The 20,154-nt window shown below is 37.6% G+C and overlaps 3 protein-coding genes across 4 annotated transcripts; 2 read left to right on the top strand and 1 right to left on the bottom strand.

Annotated features, from left to right (window-relative positions):
* Positions 1–701: 701 nt before the first annotated feature.
* On the bottom strand, positions 702–3,022 carry LOC128735228 (2-(3-amino-3-carboxypropyl)histidine synthase subunit 1). 2 transcript variants are annotated; one of them, XM_053829722.1, is made up of 4 exons: positions 2,816–2,819; positions 2,462–2,731; positions 1,623–2,401; positions 702–1,311 (listed from the first exon to the last, which is right to left on the bottom strand). In XM_053829722.1, the coding sequence occupies exons 2-4, from the start codon at positions 2,712–2,714 to the stop codon at positions 988–990; spliced, it is 1,356 nt and encodes a 451-aa protein (XP_053685697.1). In that variant the 5' UTR covers positions 2,715–2,731; positions 2,816–2,819; the 3' UTR covers positions 702–987. The 2 variants fall into 2 exon arrangements, with proteins under 2 accessions (XP_053685697.1, XP_053685696.1); XM_053829721.1 differs by having other exon boundaries at positions 2,462–3,022.
* Positions 3,023–4,999: 1,977 nt separating this feature from the next.
* LOC128738027 (meiosis-specific with OB domain-containing protein) lies at positions 5,000–6,521 on the top strand. The gene is made up of 3 exons (XM_053832833.1): positions 5,000–5,885; positions 5,943–6,096; positions 6,152–6,521. The coding sequence occupies exons 1-3, from the start codon at positions 5,000–5,002 to the stop codon at positions 6,519–6,521; spliced, it is 1,410 nt and encodes a 469-aa protein (XP_053688808.1).
* A 1,899-nt stretch (positions 6,522–8,420) lies between these two features.
* LOC128735759 (dynein intermediate chain 3, ciliary-like) lies at positions 8,421–19,825 on the top strand. Its single transcript, XM_053830248.1, has 5 exons — positions 8,421–9,494; positions 9,553–9,966; positions 10,024–10,153; positions 19,606–19,689; positions 19,755–19,825. The coding sequence occupies exons 1-5, from the start codon at positions 8,421–8,423 to the stop codon at positions 19,823–19,825; spliced, it is 1,773 nt and encodes a 590-aa protein (XP_053686223.1).
* The last annotated feature ends 329 nt before the right edge of the window (positions 19,826–20,154 follow it).

Genomic DNA, 20,154 nt, shown 5'->3' with positions numbered 1-20,154 from the left:
GGTAGGTACGAATATAATACTAAACTATAATCACAGACAAACAGACATAACACTCGTTTTCCATTCTTCGTACCGATTAAACCGTCATTTCAAATTTGGGCTTAGTTGGGAATGTCTCCGTTTTGGTCAAAGTGGCGCTTTTTGACGAAAGAAAGGGAATTCCCCATAAAAAATACTTGCCACTTCGAGGGATACTCCTATTGTTATTTGATATTTGCGAATGTCGATCATAGATGGTGCAAGTGTTCAGGCTAAATGTGAGGTACGTTAATTTTTGTAGATTTTTCTTCCAAGAGTTATGACTGTTTGTCTGTGCTATAATACTCGATTGTCTTACACCCCTATTCTGTATTTCGAACGAGTTCATGTTTCGTTCGTAACTGACATTTCGTTCGAAAAAACAGCGGCTCGAACGAAAGATCTTCATATGAAAAAACAACTCGAACGAAATATTTGCCAAGTCGATCGAAATATTTCAACTCGTTCGAAATACAGAATATGGGTGTTAGTCTTTGCAAATATCGTCGATTTATTTTTTGGGCAATCAACAAATGTTAGAGCATGCGCTTTTAAGCAATTATTATAAACAAACTCACTACTTTGCCAGAAGACAAGCTTTTGCTGCACTGAAAACTTCCCAGTCTGAATGATATTTCAAGCTAATAAAAACTCAATTACATTTTAATTTTCTATTTGGGTACAATACCTATATTTTCTCCAAGTGATAGCCACAAACACCTTAACGCACTGTTATGCAATAACACATATATACAATTTACCACAGATGTGTTCAGAACACCCACCTTCAAACCAGCCATAAGTCTATCATAAAACTCATAATTTATAATAGATTGCGTGTTACTTGATTATTTTAAGCACAAAAAGCTTTACTGTTTCAATGAATGTCCTAGTGTTATAATTCGAGTGTTTTTGGTGGCTAATCTCACGATGTTGGAAGCTTCCGGGCACGCTGGTGCATACAGGCATCTAACTGGTTTCTTTTCTGTTTTTTTCTTCTGTGCATCTCCCACAGCATCCACCGTCTAACGAATTTTCGCATATATCCAACGGTTTGTGATTGGGAGTCCACTCGCCGAGACTTTTGTTGGCATAAAAATCCATCGGATATGCTTCACTGAACATCCTGTTCTCCTTCATAGTTTCTTGTCCATTTGTGCCAATGCTTGATAACCGATGATCGTCATCCAATTTCCACTGAGCGTCACCCAATGCAACGGATAATTCGTACGGTGTAAGTAGCGGCTTTGGAAATGCTGTTCCCCAATCTATAGAGAGCCTTGGGCATGCCACCTGTTGCGGTAAATATATTGAATGACTTTTAAAACATGCGGCCATATAATACATGATCGAATTTTAAAATAAAATGATCGCACATGGCGTTTCGTAACGTTTGAGTGTGATAAAAATCTATAAACTACTAGGATAATTGTTTTGAATAGAAAAATGCTAATGCTACGATTTTACATCTTGCTAACTATAATAGTGGCTCTCAGTCAGAATTCAAAAACGCGACAACTGTTTTGTCAAACAGTTATATTTAACTAAAAAGTTAAAGTTTTCGCCAGATGCTTCACAACCTAAGTTAGAAACAGTTCACTTACTTGAACAAAGGCATCAACATCCTTAAACAATTCCAGTTTACTAGGAAAAATCTCCGAAAGTAAAATAATCACTGCCTGGCGATTATGATACTTTATTCTCTTCTGTAAATGCGTCATCACCTTGGTTGAACCCTGTCGTCCTAGCGTCCCCAGTATAAGTCCAAACTTCCGTGCATTCCGACCGACATCGATTGCTTGTTTTCTATTCTTGCGCATTGCAGAGTGATCGTAGTATTCTCTGGTAAACTTCTTTTCGTATGGATCATACTTATACGCTTCCAAGTCAGGATTGGAAATCATCGCTGCTTCTAAATGAAATCGTCCATCACCCAAGTAGATGAGCGTCCTTTCTTCAATAATTCGAGGAGCCGTGCAACCTAGGATTTCTCCTGGACTTAGCGGTTTGAATTGTGGTATCGTTACATCGTAATGATAATCACGAAGCTCCTTAGCAGCAGCATGCAACGTTGCCACAAACTGTATCGTACTAACGAGAGCCAGTTTGCGTTCCTTCGGAAAGTTAATTTTTACACTTTCTATGAAGTGTAAGGCATCTATTTTTACATCTACAAAAACATATAACACTTTTATCCCAGCTGTCTGGTCAACTGGAACAAGGCAGCTATGCCCATAATGCACAAGCAGATCTGCGCCTAGAGCTTTAGCTGTGTAATCGTCTACGCAACAAGCGCCATATGTCACATCGCCCATAACAATAGTGTCCGCCTCAGTGAACCTCTCGATTATATCGCTTATCACTAGCGAAAACATCAGCAAACCTGTAAATTAGGGTCATTCGTTTCACTCAAAAACACACAGAATTTCAAATACCTACTAACCTTCGGGCAGCTGCAGTGCCACTCGTTTTGCCTTCATTTCTCGAATGCGCCAAATCGTTTTGTGAAACTCAAAGTTGTAATTAGTTGGAAGCACACTGATGGCCGCATTCAGCTCCGGATCATTGAGTAGCGATTGTGGAATTTTGTTTATTATTCTCGTGGTACCCTTGAATACCTTTCGCACAGGTTTGGCCTTAACTATCTTAACGTCCGGAGTGACCACCACAGGTTTCTGAATATCTACGGCTGCCATTTCTGCTACAGGTAAATCTAAAACACTAATCTTCATAGTATCTACAGCAGCTAGATTGAAATAAACTAATATTTATTCAATGTTAAAATTGATTCCTTCACCGTTATGATCTGTACAGGCCAGGCAGGACGGGCAGGACACATTGCCGAGACTACGTGACTAACTTCACACAAGTAATGGAGTAATCACCACCCAGAGATGCCAGACAATTTGGAACCATTAAATGAACTATTGTTAAACTCTAAAAGAAAACTCTGTGCTACATATAGATCTATAAATAGTCACTCTACTCTGTGCAAAAATATATCGAGCAATTACATAAATTTTTTAAATAACCAGAAAAGCTGGAAAATCTGTAATTAATATTAAATTAATAATTATTGCACAGGAACTTCCAAAATCAATATTTCAAGGCAAGTTTGTACATCTGGCATCTTCGCAACCCGCTGATACAAAAGTAAAAGATTACAAAATGACAACAAAAAAGAGAAAATGAGGAAAATAAAAACGATGAAAACACGGTCACACTGAAAAAGGAAATAGCCGAATAATAATAAAACACTGAAGTACTAGCACGTTGAATAGAGTGCTTATAAGCAGAGAGAGAGTCAGCTGGAAATAATTTATGTACCGAACTTCGGCGCAAACTACACTCCTAAAATTTAAGATACTAACCGTGTACCCCCGTTGGTATGACCTTCTTCAATCTGAACATTTTTAATCTGTACCCCGGTGGTATGAATGCGTTCACATTAAAAACCGAACAAGCGTCACACACAATTGACGTTAAAGTGGACCGGTAAATTAAAAAAAAGCAAAAAATCTTAATGCGTTTCCTCTTGCACGGGAGCTTTGGCAATATAGCTCATATGCAACTTTCCTCTCTCCAGCACTCAAAATAGACCATTTTAGTCGAAACTGCCGAGCCAATTTCGTATTATAGAAACCGAACCTTTAGAATTCGTGCACGTTTGAGATGTTTTCAAAACGTTTGTTTTCATCAAATCAAAACAACAAGTTCATAGAGTGCGCCTCTTGCGCGTGTGTGAAAATGAATAGAGTTACCAAATATTCAGATTAAAAATGAACTCGCCCAATCTGAACGAGCTGTTTTTCATATTAGCGGGGGTTGAGTGTATACCTGTAAATAGGTCGGATTTAGTTAAAGCTACTAGGTTCAAACTACTCAAAATGCCCTTAAAGCCCCTTTCTATTAGAAATAAAAGGAGTACATTGAGAAAACTTTTCGTATAGCTTCTATATGTGTCCCACATATCTAGCTTTCCACGAGCGACAATGGCGGATATTGAGCACAAGTGGGCATAATCTTTTAACATTCATTGCAGGAGCGTCGAGTTCGCCCTGACGGAGTTACTATGGATACATTCATAATTGTTTGTTGTTCGAATGTAAAAATGTAAACATTGTTCAATTTTTCAGATCAGCTTAAGAGGAACATAATTGAACGGACAACAAGTTTTATGGATTGTGGCTTTGCAGTTTTCGCAAATTTCAGGGAGAATGTCCAACTACGCAACGGAAAGTTTCTTATCAAGTCGAGACGCTGTTCGAGAGCAAACTTGACAACGGCTCGACCAACATGAAGTTAATGTTTGCGTTAATGTGTAAAGTTTCGAATGTTTAATTCGCACGATTGTGAAAAAGTATTTTGAGCCAGTGCCTTCAGCAAATTATGGCCGCAAACCACTATAAAAGTTTGAATCCGTTTAGTTATGTTCCACTTCAGCTGATCTGCAAAATTAAACAATGTTTACATTTTTACACCCGAATAACAAACAATCATGAATGTATCGATAGTAACACTGTCAGGGCGAACTCGACGCTCCTCCAATGAATGTCAAAAGATCGTTCCCACTTGTGCTCAATATACGCCATTATCGCTGGATAGATTTTTCAATGTGCTCAGTACTGATTTTAACCACTCAAGGAGAAATAACCCTCGAACTGTCAAATTTTAACCAAAAAGTTGAAAATTTCGCGAAATGGTTCACAGCAAGTATCATCATTTTTCTGAGTGTATAAGTATTTAAAACCAAGCAACGGTTGCCAAACAAGATTTAGAGCAGGTTTTTAGAAAAATCTGGTACCTCCGTTTTCCGTTTCCATTTATTTTTTGATTTTCACATTCTCATCACGCAAATTGACATCTCAATCTCATTTTCGTTGCTATAAGTTGTAAGTTTAAGTTGCATTCGGAATTTTATTTTTGTTAATTACTGACAAATCACTTAGCGACTTTGCCTACTGGCGTAGTAACTCTCACGATGTCTTCGGAAATTCTTCTTACGAAGCGAATTAATCAAATCAACCAAGAATCTCGAAGTTTTATTCTTATTGGCGTTGTTATTGCTAAAAGCGATCCGAAATTTTTCGAATCAACTAACCATCGTTCCAATGGCAGCTCCTCCAGTAGTCGTGGTGTAATGACCCTAACTATCCGAGACAGTGGTCGAGATACAATCAACTGTACTATTTGGAACTCTAGTCAGATAATCGAATCATATGATAATTTATTCCACATTGGTGATGTAGTGAACATTACAAAACCAAAGGTTATTTTGAATTGCATCGATCGGGCGGAACAATTTAATCCCAAATCTACATCCGTGTACAGTTTGTCACTCTGTGAAAATGACGATAATAAAATCAGGCTCCATGAGGGTTCCGGACTGGACCAAATCCGAAAACTGATCTCGGTTCCAACAGTTTTAGCTTCTGACACTTACCTGCTGGCTGACATTGCGGCAGGAGGTCAAGGTATCAATGGCAAGAACGTAAACGTGCTAGTCGCTGTGCGAAGCGTGCGTCCCAAAAAGCAAATTATTGTTACCAAAACAGGCAAGCTAAAATATTTTAGAGAAGTTATTGTAATGGATACCTCACATGCCGGCATGTCTATCAAGTTTTGGAACAACGAGTACATCGAACGAATTGATAAATGGATTCCATTGACCACAATTTTGATGATAATGGATGTTAGGGTAGAATTTGATCAGTTCCATAAGGTCATCTGTTTGGGGATGAGTGGAAGAACAATTATAACCGAGGATCCGGCGATTGAAGAAGCTGACAAACTTCTTATTTACGTCATGAAAACATCTACACAGGATTCGGAGCTTGCGTATTCTGCTTTATCAAGTACAGTGGATCGTAAGATTGAATGTTTCAAATGATGAATTAAAACTTAGTTCTTAATTTCTTTCAAAGCATCTACAATCACATCCGTAATGACAGTTCAACAGATCGTAGACAGAGCCGAAGGGGATCTTAAAACTGAAGAAGATCAGTTTACAGCTCTCTGTTATGCATTAATAACTAAATTTGATTTGGATGGGTGCTCCAGAGTCACCAGCCGCAAATGGTAAGCTTCAGAATTATGTTTTAAAATAGAAACTTTATGTGATTTATGGTTGCAGTTCAAATTGTAAAACGCTTCTCCGAATCTCCGATTCTAGATGTCAGAAAGAAGAGTGCCAAAGTACTCCATATCATATAAGTATCAATTTTGATATTCCAGTAGATATAACGGATCACACAGGAACATTAGCCAACTGTCGTCTCATGAGCCAGGCCGCCGAAAACACCCTCAATTGTAAGGTGGAAGCGTTTCTCAAGATGGGAGATACTTCAAAGGGCAAGCTAAAGTGGCGTTATCTATTAGAACGCTGTGCTGTGAAACTAGTAATAAAAAGGAAATCGCCCATTCGATTTCAAACTCTTTATAACATAGTGGACTGCTCCGTGGCTAACCCACAGGAAGTGGGATCTAAGATAAAGGTTTATTGATATTATTATACTTATCAATCATTATAAACTTTTATAGTTTTACAATACATGACAAATAAACATACAATACATTACATTTTCGGTGTTTTCGACACGAAACGAATATTTCTTTTTTAGTTTACTTATAAATCCCAACCCGCTGCCGCAATTTTCAACAACGTTCATTCTTCCGACAGTCGTACAGCAAAAGAATAGCTACATTCGTACTCTAAACAGAGCATCGAACGTCAAAAGGCAACCTTTTTCTAAGTACCAATAATAAATAGCTGGTCAGTTACAGATTGACCGTGCAGAACCACTTAAGCAATGGACTAAATATATTTTACATCTCTTTCAAGTATGCCAATAATCGCGGGAACTGTTCGACAATTCCTAGCCTAGCTAGCACAACTTGCTGTTCGGAAATATTTACATGATTTCCATTGTTTCCTTTTCTCTTTAATTTAAATGCAGAGTGTAAAGTTTTAAGAAAAACCGATGAAATTAGACCTCACTGCTTTGGAATGGGTCGTTACAAACGACTCAGCTCTGCTTGCACGTCGATTGTTCACGGAGGCTTCGTTTCGATGAAATGGGTGCTTAGCTCATTTGAACCAATGAAATCTGCTGGTCCGGATGGTAATCGACCCATTTTCTTACAGAAAAAGGACGACGTTATAATACCCGAACTCAACAAGTTTTTCGGCGGAAAAAAGGGGTGGTGGTTTTATCTAGGAGAGATAAAAAAGAGAAAACCATGCATAAGGATTTCAGATCAATAAATCTAACATCAACACTTCTTAGGTTGATGGAGAAAATTCCAGAAAACTATATAGGTCATTGATTTTATTAACCATGTTTAGTACCGAATAGGGGCACAGGATTAAAGCTATCTATATGAACTCCAACAATGGGTATGAGCAGTCCGTAAACTGTGTTGAATAATCGGAGTCTGCCCCAAATGACGATCATTACGACCATCGCAGTGGCCTTTTGACCCAATGCGCTCTGGCATACAAAAAAGGACTCGCAGCTTAGTCTGCACAGGGTCTCGCTCCGTATAACGCCGGCTCTGCTCTATGGTTAAAAGGAAAGAACTATGAACTTAGTAAGTGTTGCTCCATTACCCTCGCTTTACCTAATCTTCTGCTCTTCTGCTCTTCCCCCTTCAACCCCTACTATAAATACTATGAAAACACCCATGTTTCATTGCTTTCTTCTACTATCTTCTTTTTAGCTCATAAATTCCAAAATTCGCTTAAAAGTAGCCGTGTATATCGCTGCTGCATAAACTGCTTAGAGGTCTGATACACTTATGTTGTTTTTTCTGCATTTCGCATTTTGCTAAAAGAAACGTGAACTATAAATACATAGGTACCTATATGTTGGTCGGAGTATGGAGCCCATGCCAAAAGAGAATCTTTGTTATTCCAACTGACATAAGTAGTTTTTTTGATCATGAAGGAGTAAAATTTTGATATTACTTTTAGTTATTTTACCAACTGTGTCAGCCAAAACAAGACCAAATGTTAACATGATTTTGATAACACAGTTTTATGTTATTTGGCCTTTCTCTGCTGCTCGGGGTAGCCCTTGTCAGCCGGCAATGCAGCTAAAAGCCAAAACCCAACTGTTGATTTCTTCAGCAGAATGGTGATAACAATGCAACATGTGTTATTATGACTGAATTGTATAGCTGCGACCACGTGCGTGGAAAGGACAGGCGCATTTGGTAAATCAAATCAGGAAGGATGCGACATCAATCAATTCGTGGTTACTACGTTACGCGTGTAGCTAGTTGAGCGAAAGTAAACAACGTTTATAAGAAAAGTCTTTTCTTTAGATTTTCGCAACTTAAACTCGAAAAAGAAAAAAAAGGATATTAAAAAATTCTTATTTAGGACAATTTGGGCACTTAAAATGGACATCGAATACACCTATCAAAAAGAACGTCGCGAGTTTGGGCGACAATGTCTTTTCTCGGATAAAAACAAGGTCGAGTTTTCAGAAGCTGCTAACCATGAATTATTTAAGGATTATATTCTTCGTGATCCGGTTAATATCGGAACACAGTATAGTTACCAGATGGCCCTCAGTGAAGTTAACACAGAAAGCGCAGAACATGAAACTCGCGGAATATTACACTCAGAAGGTGGTTGGCCGAAAGATGTAAATTATCTAGATCCGGAACAAACAGTGCGTTATCGAAGAAAGATCGAGAAAGATGAAAACTACGTAAGCCAGCTAACATCGGTCACGAAACCAATGGAGCATTGTATCTACCAAAATAATGCTGTAAATATTTATGAAAATTATTTTGATGGCCTAGAACCTGCTCCCTTGATGGAAAAAAGCAATTCAAGAACACTCAATGTGTATAGAGATCCTTCAATATATAAGCAACCTGTTACTCACTTATCATGGTCACCAGATGGTGGATCAAAGATTGCAGTATCACACTGTAATATGAATTTTCAAGAAATGAGCGGCAAAGCAGTGTCCTCTTATATTTGGGAAATCGAAAATCCAAACGTACCGTTGTTAAGATTTACTCCGCACAGTTCCATGATATGTTTTGAGTATAATCAAAAAGATCCGACCACTTTGGTGAGCGGATTGTACAATGGCCAAGTAGCAGCTTGGGACACCAGAAATGAAAAAGCACCCGTCATGGTTAGCGAACGTGAAGCTTCACACCGGGCAACGGTCAACTCTGCTCTGTGGATCAACTCCAAGAGTGGAACTGAATTCTTCTCCGGTTCGTCCGACGGTCAAGTAATGTGGTGGGACACGAGAAAGTTATCGCAACCTACTGATACTCTTCTAATGGATCCAATAAAGTCAGACGAGCAAGATCTTTCACGATCGTATGGTATTAGCTGTTTGGAATACGAAACATCTATCCCAACTAGATTCATGTGTGGTACGGAACAAGGCATGTTATTTTCTTGCAATAGAAAGGGAAAATCTCCGCAAGAGAAAATCGTGTATCGGGTAATTTAAAATTATTATGTTTTTATAATGGTGAATATAAGCGAAATTGATATTTTAGCTTCCTTGCCATACTGGTCCTATATATTCACTGACACGTAATCCTGCTTTCGTTAAAAATTTCTTGACTATCGGTGATTGGATAGCGCGAATTTGGTCAGAAGATTGTCGTGAAAGTTCGATAATTTGGACTAAACATCATGCAGTGATGTTAACCGATGGAGTTTGGAACCCGACCCGCTATTCGATATTCTACGTGAGTCGAGCTGATGGAGTTTTGGATGCTTGGGACTTATTACAGCAGCAGAATGAACCCATTCTTACTATTAAAGTGTGTGACGAAAGCTTGAAGTGCCTGCGTGCACACGAAACAGGTTACTTGGTTGGTGCAGGAAGTTGCAAAGGGGCTACGTTTTTGCTGGAAATGTCTGATAATATGACTACGATTAAGAACGATAAGCCATTGTTAACTGCGGTGCTGCACTATTTTATTTGTAATTGGGATAAAAATATAAAACTTCCAAATTTATAGATGTTGGAAAGAGAGAATAGACGGGAAAAAATTCTTGAGGCGAAGTCACGAGAGATGAAACTAAAGGTTCGTACATTGCATCGCCAGGAGGATGTCGTTGATGAAAAACCTAAACTATTTCAATGTAAATGTAAGTTAAATTTTAAATTGTATTTGTTATTTTGGCAGCGAAATTCGGGATGCTATCACGGAAATCAAATATCTCGTCAGATATTCTAATGAAATGTAGATTTCAGCGGTACATTTCATTACGTTTCAGCAGCAGACTAGTTTTTAAAGGTTTCTACAGGTCCGGCATCCTTGCGACGTGTCCGGTCCACCGTAATTTCCCAACATCCGCCAGATACACGATAGGAAGCTCTCCAAGTAGTGACTGCAGCTCGTCGCACGTGTTTCATAAGCCTGCCCAACTCTCCGTTTTCCGTTTGTGGCCCGCCAAAAATAGTCTGCAACATCTTTCGTTCAAATACGGCAAATGCACGTATGTCTAATGTAACGAAAGTTACAGTTTTCAGCCCGCAGAGGCCTACCGGTCTGATTAGCGTTTTGCGCATCGTTTGTTTTGCGCACCGGTGTATGCTCCTTGATCGAAGCATCTTTCGGAGAAAAACCGATTTAATCCACCTATTGGTGAAAGGAACCTTTGTTATACCATCTCATTCGTCATTTAAGTTAGAATTCGACACGCCTTCGGCACATAATTCAACTTTTATAACATTATGCTATTTATCATCAATACATATGCATGTCTATGCCCAAGCAACAATGTGAGTTTTATTGTACTCTTATGGTGGTCTTCAAGACCAATTTTGGTCTTAAATGCCATCATAAGAGTGTAATAATACCCGAATTGTTACTTGGGATATAATATACTGATAAATTTGTATATTTCAAAGGTATCAAAAAATGTCTTCCTTTTATTTGAAATTTGTTATTTTTAGTTAACCCATTTCCTTCCAGCGTTGCGAAAACGCAACGCACTTTCATTCGATTCTAGAGGAGGCTCGGTTTAAGATATCAACTTGGACCTTGAGAAACAAAGAAAGATTGGAAAAAAATCTAATCGAACTGTTTTTGCTCAAAGGTCACATGTTACATGTAATATAATTACAGCTGTGACAAAACAACAGATTTTGCTATTTTTCAGATAGTTAAGGAAAAATGCTCATAAAACTCGATTTTACCTCTATTAACGCCTGACCTATTAATCAGTGTTAGTAAGAATCGGTTGCTTGCCAAAAAATACTTTGTTTCACAATTTTGATTATTTTTGTAATTTTAGGATAGGTTTTAAGCTTTGCGTTGCGAAAACGCAACGCCAGGAAGAAACGATATTCAAAATTTGCAACTGAAACGTTTGTTTTCGTTCGTTCGCTGTGGTGTTTCATTTGATGTCGTTGCTTTTTAGTAAACAAATGAATGTAAATCTTATCTTTCGCTTGTTCAAAATATCCCGGAAGCATTATAAAAATTTACGTAACATAGAATTCACAGCTTCAAACACTGATGACAGATGGAGCAGCCATTGTGATAAGAGCGTAATAAAATCGTTAAAGTAACTTTGCCTCAGGAATGTCTGGAGGAATTGAGTAACAGCAACGACAGTTTCATGGACCCACATTTAATGTTACCTTTCCGGAACGTTTTGGTTGGCATTTAATCATCTGCGATGACATGTATTTAACATTCAAACTGCACACTATGAGTCTATTGCAAAGATGGTCTCCAACCCAAATGTTTCGATATCTATCATAAAACATAACATGTAATACTCTTAGTCGTTCATTTAATCTTCAATAATACTCAAAATCCCAAAAATAAAATCCCAAGTTTGATTTAACGGTAAAAAAGTATGAAGTATTTATATGCATAATAATGAAGGTATGCAAAAACGGTATACCCTGAACGCCCGGCATTGCGTTTTCGCAACGTAGCGTTGCGGGATACAGGGTCAAAATTAAAAATACATGTCAGCGGCTTTTTCTTAGTTGACCTAAAAGAGAATTTTTCTAAAAGTTTCAACCCTCTATCCCTGCTGGGAAAAGTGTGGGGTTAATAGCGGGGTCGCATTCTGGGGTTTGGTTTATGTTAGAAACTGGTTGTTTTTCTGGATGTATTCGGAACGTTCCCAGAACGTGTCCAGCTATGGCCAATGTAATCCTGGACACTTTATATCACGACAAATGAACTACTTTTGCAATTTTGAGTACTTAGAGATGTTGTATTTTAGTTCAAATCAGAAACTGATCCCCGATCCGGAACATTCCCGGACGTGTGAGATGTGTCCGCTGATATCTTAAACATTTTATACGGCTACCAATGGTCTAGTTGTGCAATTTCGAGTATGTACTTGGAGGTGTCGCATGACGGAATTGTTATAATTCAAGATGCTTCTATGCTCATGTTTCATACATTCCGGAACTTGCTCAGGACATATCTTCCGAACCGTACATCCGGTCCGAATACTGTTCAATAGAATTCTTCCCAAGCAACCATGTGAATTTTATTGTACTCTTATGGCGGTCTTCATGACCAATTTTGGACTTAAATTCCATCATAAGAGTGTAATAAAACCCAAATTGTTACTTGGGTTCTAGGCCACAAAACTGCGTTTGGTAGTTATTCAGTCAAATCGGCCCAGGCATTTGACAAAAGCAGATGTTTATTGTTATATTTTAACTACTGAGACTGTAACGCGTTTATTTGTAACTTGTGACTGACATAGTTCAAAATTTTGGGAACAAACATAACATTACTGTTTGAAATATTTGTAGAGAGTTATGCAGAGAAGAGAGAGGGTGAGAGATTGCTAAGAAGGTTAGAGCATAGTCAGGTAGATGTAAGCAAGCAGTTCAGGATATACTGTTGATGTGAACGGTCGAAATACAGTTTAAAAGTCGCGAAGGAGTTTGATTTAAAACCAGTGTTCTTAAAGTGGACAAGGTAAGATACAACAATTTTGTGGCAACGAGGATGGGATACGAACCCAGGCGTGCAGAGTACACTGGATTAGCAGAAAGCAATAAAGCATGAACAATTTAAAAATGATTCCCAGGCTTACTTCAAAAGTGGTGAAAAATCACATGGGACTGTTATGCGTTTATGGGTAGTAGCAAAGCAAAGCCTAGGTGCTACATTCTGTTATCGAAACTTGACCTTCTGTTTTTATACGACAGACTTCGTAGCCAGCTGTTAGAGTACAGGACAATTGCAGGGCCAGTTGCTACGATCCTATTGACTCCAACAGCCTCTCCCAGCCGAGATTCGAACTTTTTTTTGACGTGTAAAAATTAATTATCTAAATTGTGACGTAGCCGCTTTTCGATATCCCAATTTTTCAATTTTCGCTGCATTTAAAAAAAATCGTTATACTTCGCAACCAGTAAGAGGTAGATAGTTACTACCGTGGACCCCCGTTCGTTTGGCCGTTTTTAATCTTAACACTTTTTAATTTGAACCCCGTTGGTTTGCACGACGTGCAAATTAAAAATGGTTCAAATGTCATTCTCAATATGACATCATTTGCTTATGCAGACAATGCACATAAACACGTTTGTTTGTACTGATCTGGCGTGTTTAATCTGTTTCACATTGCGTTTTCCCAACGATTACTGTAGAAATCCAATCGGAGAATGGCATATCGCTGCTTGCAACTGCCAACTGAATCAAACCACCCAAACAATAACAAAGAACAGGGCAGGCAGTTCACACAAGTTCCAGCATATTTAGGGTTACCAGTTGTTCAAATTAAAAACTATCCCCGTTAGTTTGCATGAGGAATCGTTCAAACGAACGGGGGTCCACTGTATATACAGCCTACAGCAAAGTTGCTTATTTTACTGTGTTCTACAACTTTTGTGGAGACACTGTACTTTTTTGGACGCATTTAAAAAAACAAAAATTTGTAACACCCCAATAGGTAGATTTATGGTCACCCTAATAGTGTAGAAAGTTGCGCCATATTTTTTAAATAAACTTACCACCTGGAAAATGAAGCATTTTTGCGCTAGAGCACATGATCGCGTTTTTTTCTATTTGGTTCATATAGGGTAAAGAACCGGTTTTAAGCAGTCTAAGCGGGTCACTGATTGTTTTACCTTATTACAAGCGATGGGTTAACTAAGTGGGGGATATCAGCATACCAATCTTCTTGCTATCTTTAGTTCTTCAAGCTGTTACCATTGGAAGACACTATTGTTGTGCTAAACTTTTGATTTTCCGGTTTAAAAGTTGGAGCGGTGGAACTAATTTTGATCAGACCGAACATATTTTCACCCTCAAGGTGCTTTTTTAAGCAATCCTGAAATCTGAATTTTTTTACGTCCCTGTAAAAAATCCCTCAAAGTTTCCCCCCTATTCAGTAAGTTCGCGTTCCTATCCGCGACCTACTAATCGGCATCTGATGCGTAATCGGCATAGATGCGTAAAATGCCATCTGTCTAAATTGTTTATCGGGGCATACACTCACGGCACCGTTCGGCAAACGGTATTCGTCGTCTCTTTTATTCTCTAGTGTTCTTATGGGAAATTGCGAGTTTGACGTCTCACTCGCTGTTCATAAGGATGGTGGGAGAACAAAAGAGGTAAACATAGCAGTACGCACGGTCCGACTCAAAACAGTGTTGTCAAAGCAAATAACATTGAAACACATCGTTGCTTCATTAAATCACTGAGAAAATCTTCGAAAATTATTGAAAAAGCTGTCTTTTCTGTTGTTTCTAAAAAAGAAAAATTAATTATGAACATACATTTCTCTTGAAAGTATTGAACCACGTATTCACCATTGGAGGTTTCAGTTAATTTCAAACCTATAATTCTTATTTCCAGAATCGAAACAGTGTCTTGGCAACACGATAGTTTATCAGTTTTGCTGCAGCTGCTGCTACTGGTGAACAGGTTCCGTCAATTCAGAATTTGTTTTCAGTTTTGTTATAAAATAATAAAACTTTCGGCTAGTGACAAAGCCTTAGATAATAGAAAAAAAAAGAGAGTGAATAATATGGTATGTGACAATTGAGTGCTTGACTTTTAGAGTGGTTGTAATCAGTGCTGAAAATTGTGATGGATTCGTTAGTAGCGAGGTGGCGATTGCTTTCAGCAGCTGAAAAATGTACGTTTTTGGACAACAATTTTTAATTCATCATATTTCTTGTCGGAAACCCAGTAAATTGTGTTTGTGTGAATTAAATCTATGGTTAAGTGATTTGTGAAGATGATCCTATCAAAAAATTTTAAAAATATGAATAAAAAAGTGCATTTTCGGCTCATTTATTTTCAACTGATTAAAATAGGTGATACTGCTTAACTCGTTCCTTACCCTAAGTAAAGTTTGCTTGAATAATTTCATCAATGTTTTTCCGATAACTTTTGACTGGTAAGGCCAATTCTAATAAGATTTAGCAGAAATGTTCACAGCGTTAAGGCCTCTCGTTTGATACTAAGATAATAGAAATCTGATTAATCTGGTTAAAATCGTTATGAATAATTGTAAATTTTATTATGCTGTATACGACTGCTCATAACTTTCAAATTAAATATCCAATCAAAAAACAAATCAATAATGATCTATGAGCCTATATTACCTACCAAATGAGACTAATAGCGATGCCCCCAAATAACCTTGAAAATTGAATTTTGTAAAAAACCCAAGATAGAAGAATATTTTAAGATCTTCTTTAAATTAATAATTTTGACCAATACTAACACCCTGTGAATAGAAACCTGAGGTGCATGAAGTTAAATAATAAGTGCCTTTCGGACATAGCGTGCGGCCCTTTATCCTCAACCGAGTCTCGTGATGGGCTGCCATCTTATAGTGCAGAGACAACACTCTGCCTCCTTCCCTCTTGGTATACGACGTTAGTTTCCACCGGGGTTGGTTAATCTCTGCTAGGGTAGCTCGTATTTAGGCTGGTAATACGAGAAGGTAGGAATAAGGACTAGCATGGGGTCTGTTTTACGCATTATCCAGTCACTTACTAACCTCTACACCTATGATTACTCTAAAATTCTTGCAGCACAGAAACTCTTCAGTGGTATCACTTCGAAGGTTTATAAGGACTATAGATTTACATAAAATAAATCTACACTAAAGTATTTTTTTGCACGGTTGGTTTTTTCGAATGTTAAGAACGGGGCAGCTTAGGGACCATTTATTTATTTCTCAGCACATTCGTCACGTATTTTGTAAATGTTCCCTAAGTTGCACCGTTCTTAAGTAAACCGTGTAAAAAAGACTGGTGTGTAAGGAAAATTTTCAAAACCATGACGCTAGCCGGGGAGACAAGTGGGACCTATACTCAAATTTGAATAAAAAGTATAAAATAACAGGAAATAGTGTATGTTAATATACAGCAACGTTAAAGCATTGAAGAAAACAACCAAAGACAATGTTTCTCCTAATGGTTCATCCAAAAACGCCGTAACAATATCAGATTACTTTTAAAGCACAACGGGCGACTTTATAATTCAATTAACATCGTTTATGTGTCGCCAGAATGTGACCGAATTGATTGCTCTCTCATAAGCCATGTTAATAGACTTCTTTTCTGAGCCCTCTTGGTTTAATCTTTTTCAATTTTGTTTTAAGGGACATGAACGACCAAAAATTTTGAAAAAATCATTTTTTTTCAGATTTTGATGTTTTTTCCGCTTATTTTGATACTAAATTTCTATTGATTCGACCACGGGAAGTGGCCGAAAAACGATATGTATGATCATATGTATGAAGCATTCCAGTGCGACGTGGAACTACTTCGGCGGTATAAAACGCCGCTCCTGGAAAACTGCGATTGTCAAACTTTATGTACTCAGAAATTACACAACGTATTGGAACAAATTTTTTTTGTTTTGTTGGAAGTTGTTTGGCAAAGACTTTTATAACTTTTGAGTTTCGTAAACAAAACACAGCTTGAGAAAAACGAAAGAGAAGAAAAATGGATGCCTGAAAAAATAGAATTTTGTCTTCTTTTTCTTTTTCCTCAAGCTGTGTTTTGTTTACGAAACTCAAAAGTTATAAAAGTCTTTGCCAAGCTACTACTAACAAAACGAAAAAAGTCTGTTCCAATACGTTGTGTAGTTTCTTAGAAAAAGGTACATAAAGTTTGAAAATCGTGGTTTTCCAGGAGCTCCAGGAGCGGTGTTTTATTCCCCCGAAGTTGTTCCACGCCGCACTGGAATGCTTATGTGTATGATCGTTTTTCGGCCACTTCCCGTGGTCGAATCAATACAAATTTAGTATCAAAATCTGAAATAAAAAAATAATTAGTTTTTCAAAAATTTTTGGTCTTTAAGGGGTTAAAGCTTTACCGATATAAACATTATATGTTTTTGAACTTAAAATGTACGGTGGTACACTCAAGTGGCTTTTTACTCGAAGGATACGTTTCGCATAAATCAAAACCGCGTAAATTCTTTAATTCGCATAAAAACCGCGTAAATTCCAAACCTACGTGTAAAAATAGATGTTGCTTCAATGTTTTAAGCACATCCGCGTAAATTCTGAAGATCGCGTAAAAACCGCGTAGATACCGAAAATATCGTGGAAAAACGTGTAAATTCCGAAATTCGGGTAAAAACCCCGTTAAGTCCGACATTCGCGTTGAAATAGTCGCGTAAAAAGCGACTCCGGGGTACAACTAAAAAATGTAGTAAGATAGGAAGTTTTGATCTGAAAAACTTTATTTTTAATAGGTCCCACTTGTCCCGGGCGCACTGAATTTCGACCTATATATTTAGTGCCATTTGTCAAATTAAACAATTAGCTTACACACGAAAATTTGTTAATACACTAATTAAGCCGTTCCGAATTATAGTGGTCTATTGACTGATTGATCTTTACATAAATCGTAACTTTTTGCATAGACGTACTCTACAAACTATAAAATTTCCAATCAGCTTTTTTCATGTTTTTTGGTTTAGAACAGAATAACCATTTTGTTCCGTATTATAGTGGTCTATGTACACGAGACTTATTAATAATCGATATTCGACTATTTTTGATTTCAAAACTACATTGGAACACACACCCCTATTCTATATTTTGAACGAATCTTTATTTCATTGGACTTGTTTCGAACGAGATGTTTTGCACATATGATTTTGCTGGTGGAAATTTCGTTCGAAAAAAGTTTCGTCCGAAATACCAATCCGTTCGAAATATAGAATAGCGATGACAATGTTCGACTTCGGCCCTTTAAAACCTTTCATCTGATACCCATACTGTGGGGATTTTGCATTATTTTCAATCCTTTGCGGTCCATTTCAGAAAACCGGAAGCCGCCATCTTTGATTCCAAAATGGCGCCAGAGCACGATATTCCATACCCAGTCGCCATACTATTTCACCAATACCCATTTTATGGTGGTTTTGTATCATTTATTGACATTTACAAATCCCATGGAAATAGACCACTATGTTGCGGAACGTTTTGTGGATATCAGGTAGTTTATATATGAAATCATAGTGGTCTATGTACATTGGTATGAATAAATCGCATGTTTCAACAAAAGTTGGTATTACGTATTCTCATGTTGGATCCCTTTATACCCTGCCCATCAGAACATTTGATTTGGCGAAAATAAGAATTTTTATAGAGCTTTCTAGACAATTGCGTCTTCTGTAAATTTTGCTAATTGGTCAATAGACCACTATAATTCGGAACGGCTGAATTATGGTTACCTACTGTCAAAATATTATGTACTTTTACGAAAGCATGCGACCAAAATATCATTTATAGAAAAGTGCGCCCAACTTACACCGCAAATTGAAAATGACACTCAAATTTAAAGTTTTATTCTGTTATTTAGAATGCCAATTATAAATATTCTATGATTTTAATGTATGCGTTAAAGTTGTATTTTTCATTTCTATATAGGTTCATCTGGAGAATATGAAGTTGAGTTATGCTCCGTTCCCACTTACCGCGTATTCCCACTTACCCCGGGGTACCTTATGTGTAGTAGAAAATGTGTGTAAAGTTTATATTCCAAATCGTAAAAGGTTATAAAACAAGGCCATGTGTATAAACGACTTTAAGGTTTGACCCTTTTATATTCACAAGCTTCGAGTAGAGGACAGAGTACAGGACAATTACGGGGCTAGTGCAAGTATCCTACTTGACTCTAAGCAATACCGCTCAGCAGAGATTCGAACATACGATGACTGGGGTGACATTGCGATTCTCGTTTCGAGTGATTTTGGTTCGTTTCGCCCATTTGTTTAACGTGGTCGAAACGAACCAAAATCACTCGAAACGAGAATCACAATGTCACCCCTGGTTTGTCAGACCAGCATCGTAGCTCGAAGCTAACTGGGCAGTGCCGCTCGTGAAAGGTTGTGTCTTATTTTGAATGAGTTTTTTCGCCCATTAGATTTTGCCAGCAGAATGGAGAAAACCATTCGCTTTTGTTTGGCAAACCGATCCGTCGGAATACAGAATAAGGCTGTAAACTATCAAATGTCAAGTCAATGCAGGACAAATCAAAGACTTCAGAAATATAACCCTGTATAATTACTGTACCTACTGAGACTTTGAAAGTATTACAGTTTCATATTACTTTTTCAAATCTGTTTGACTTTCAGCTGCGTGCGATGCAGCCGAGCAGGAATTTCTTCAGACGTTGGAAAAGGAACGAAAAGCGCGCTCTCCTGAAGAGTATGATCAAGGTAGTGTGTGCGCTTGGTAGTTTGTACCGAACTGGTCACTCAAATAATTTTGCTTTCCGTTTCAGATTACGACCCGAGGAAAATCGCTGAACAGATGAAGGAAGAAAACATATCAGAAGAAGAACTCAATGAATAGAAACAACGAACTTGATAGATTGCTTCTGATTCGTGCCATGCTGCTATGTTCATTTTATGCTTTTGTTTATTTACTACGCGAAAGAATGCTATTTTGAAATATTGAAACCATATGCTATCTATAACACTGGTGCAGTAATAGTTTATTTTATAACAACTTACCACGCAAGCATTTTTTTCGCATAATAACACCGTTTAGAAAATTTAACTGGTGACACATGACTGCTTTTAAAATAAATACTCGTAAATAAAGATAAAACTATGCTGATTTCAATTATTTTTTTATCTATAAAAGTCAAGTACAATTATTAAAAAAGCTGAATAATACTA

This window comes from Sabethes cyaneus, chromosome 2 (assembly GCF_943734655.1).
Source record: "Sabethes cyaneus chromosome 2, idSabCyanKW18_F2, whole genome shotgun sequence".
Lineage (NCBI taxonomy): Eukaryota > Metazoa > Arthropoda > Insecta > Diptera > Culicidae > Sabethes > Sabethes cyaneus.
This window is presented reverse-complemented; position numbering and strand designations above follow the sequence as displayed.

What these genes read in the sequence shown, in the direction of transcription:
- LOC128735759 (XM_053830248.1), top strand. Translation starts at nt 8,421, where the DNA reads ATGGACATCGAATACACCTATCAAAAAGAACGTCGCGAGTTTGGGCGA. An exon ending in AAGAGAAAATCGTGTATCGG is followed by an intron (nt 9,495 to 9,552) that starts GTAATTTAAAAT and finishes TTGATATTTTAG; the next exon opens with CTTCCTTGCCATACTGGTCC. An exon ending in TCCTGAAGAGTATGATCAAG is followed by an intron (nt 19,690 to 19,754) that starts GTAGTGTGTGCG and finishes TTTCCGTTTCAG; the next exon opens with ATTACGACCCGAGGAAAATC.
- LOC128735228 (XM_053829721.1), bottom strand. Translation starts at nt 2,750, where the DNA reads ATGAAGATTAGTGTTTTAGATTTACCTGTAGCAGAAATGGCAGCCGTA. An exon ending in GGCACTGCAGCTGCCCGAAG is followed by an intron (nt 2,402 to 2,461) that starts GTTAGTAGGTAT and finishes CCTAATTTACAG; the next exon opens with GTTTGCTGATGTTTTCGCTA. An exon ending in ATGTTGATGCCTTTGTTCAA is followed by an intron (nt 1,312 to 1,622) that starts GTAAGTGAACTG and finishes TTACCGCAACAG; the next exon opens with GTGGCATGCCCAAGGCTCTC.
- LOC128738027 (XM_053832833.1), top strand. Translation starts at nt 5,000, where the DNA reads ATGTCTTCGGAAATTCTTCTTACGAAGCGAATTAATCAAATCAACCAA. An exon ending in TTTATCAAGTACAGTGGATC is followed by an intron (nt 5,886 to 5,942) that starts GTAAGATTGAAT and finishes TTTCTTTCAAAG; the next exon opens with CATCTACAATCACATCCGTA. An exon ending in AGAGTCACCAGCCGCAAATG is followed by an intron (nt 6,097 to 6,151) that starts GTAAGCTTCAGA and finishes TTATGGTTGCAG; the next exon opens with TTCAAATTGTAAAACGCTTC.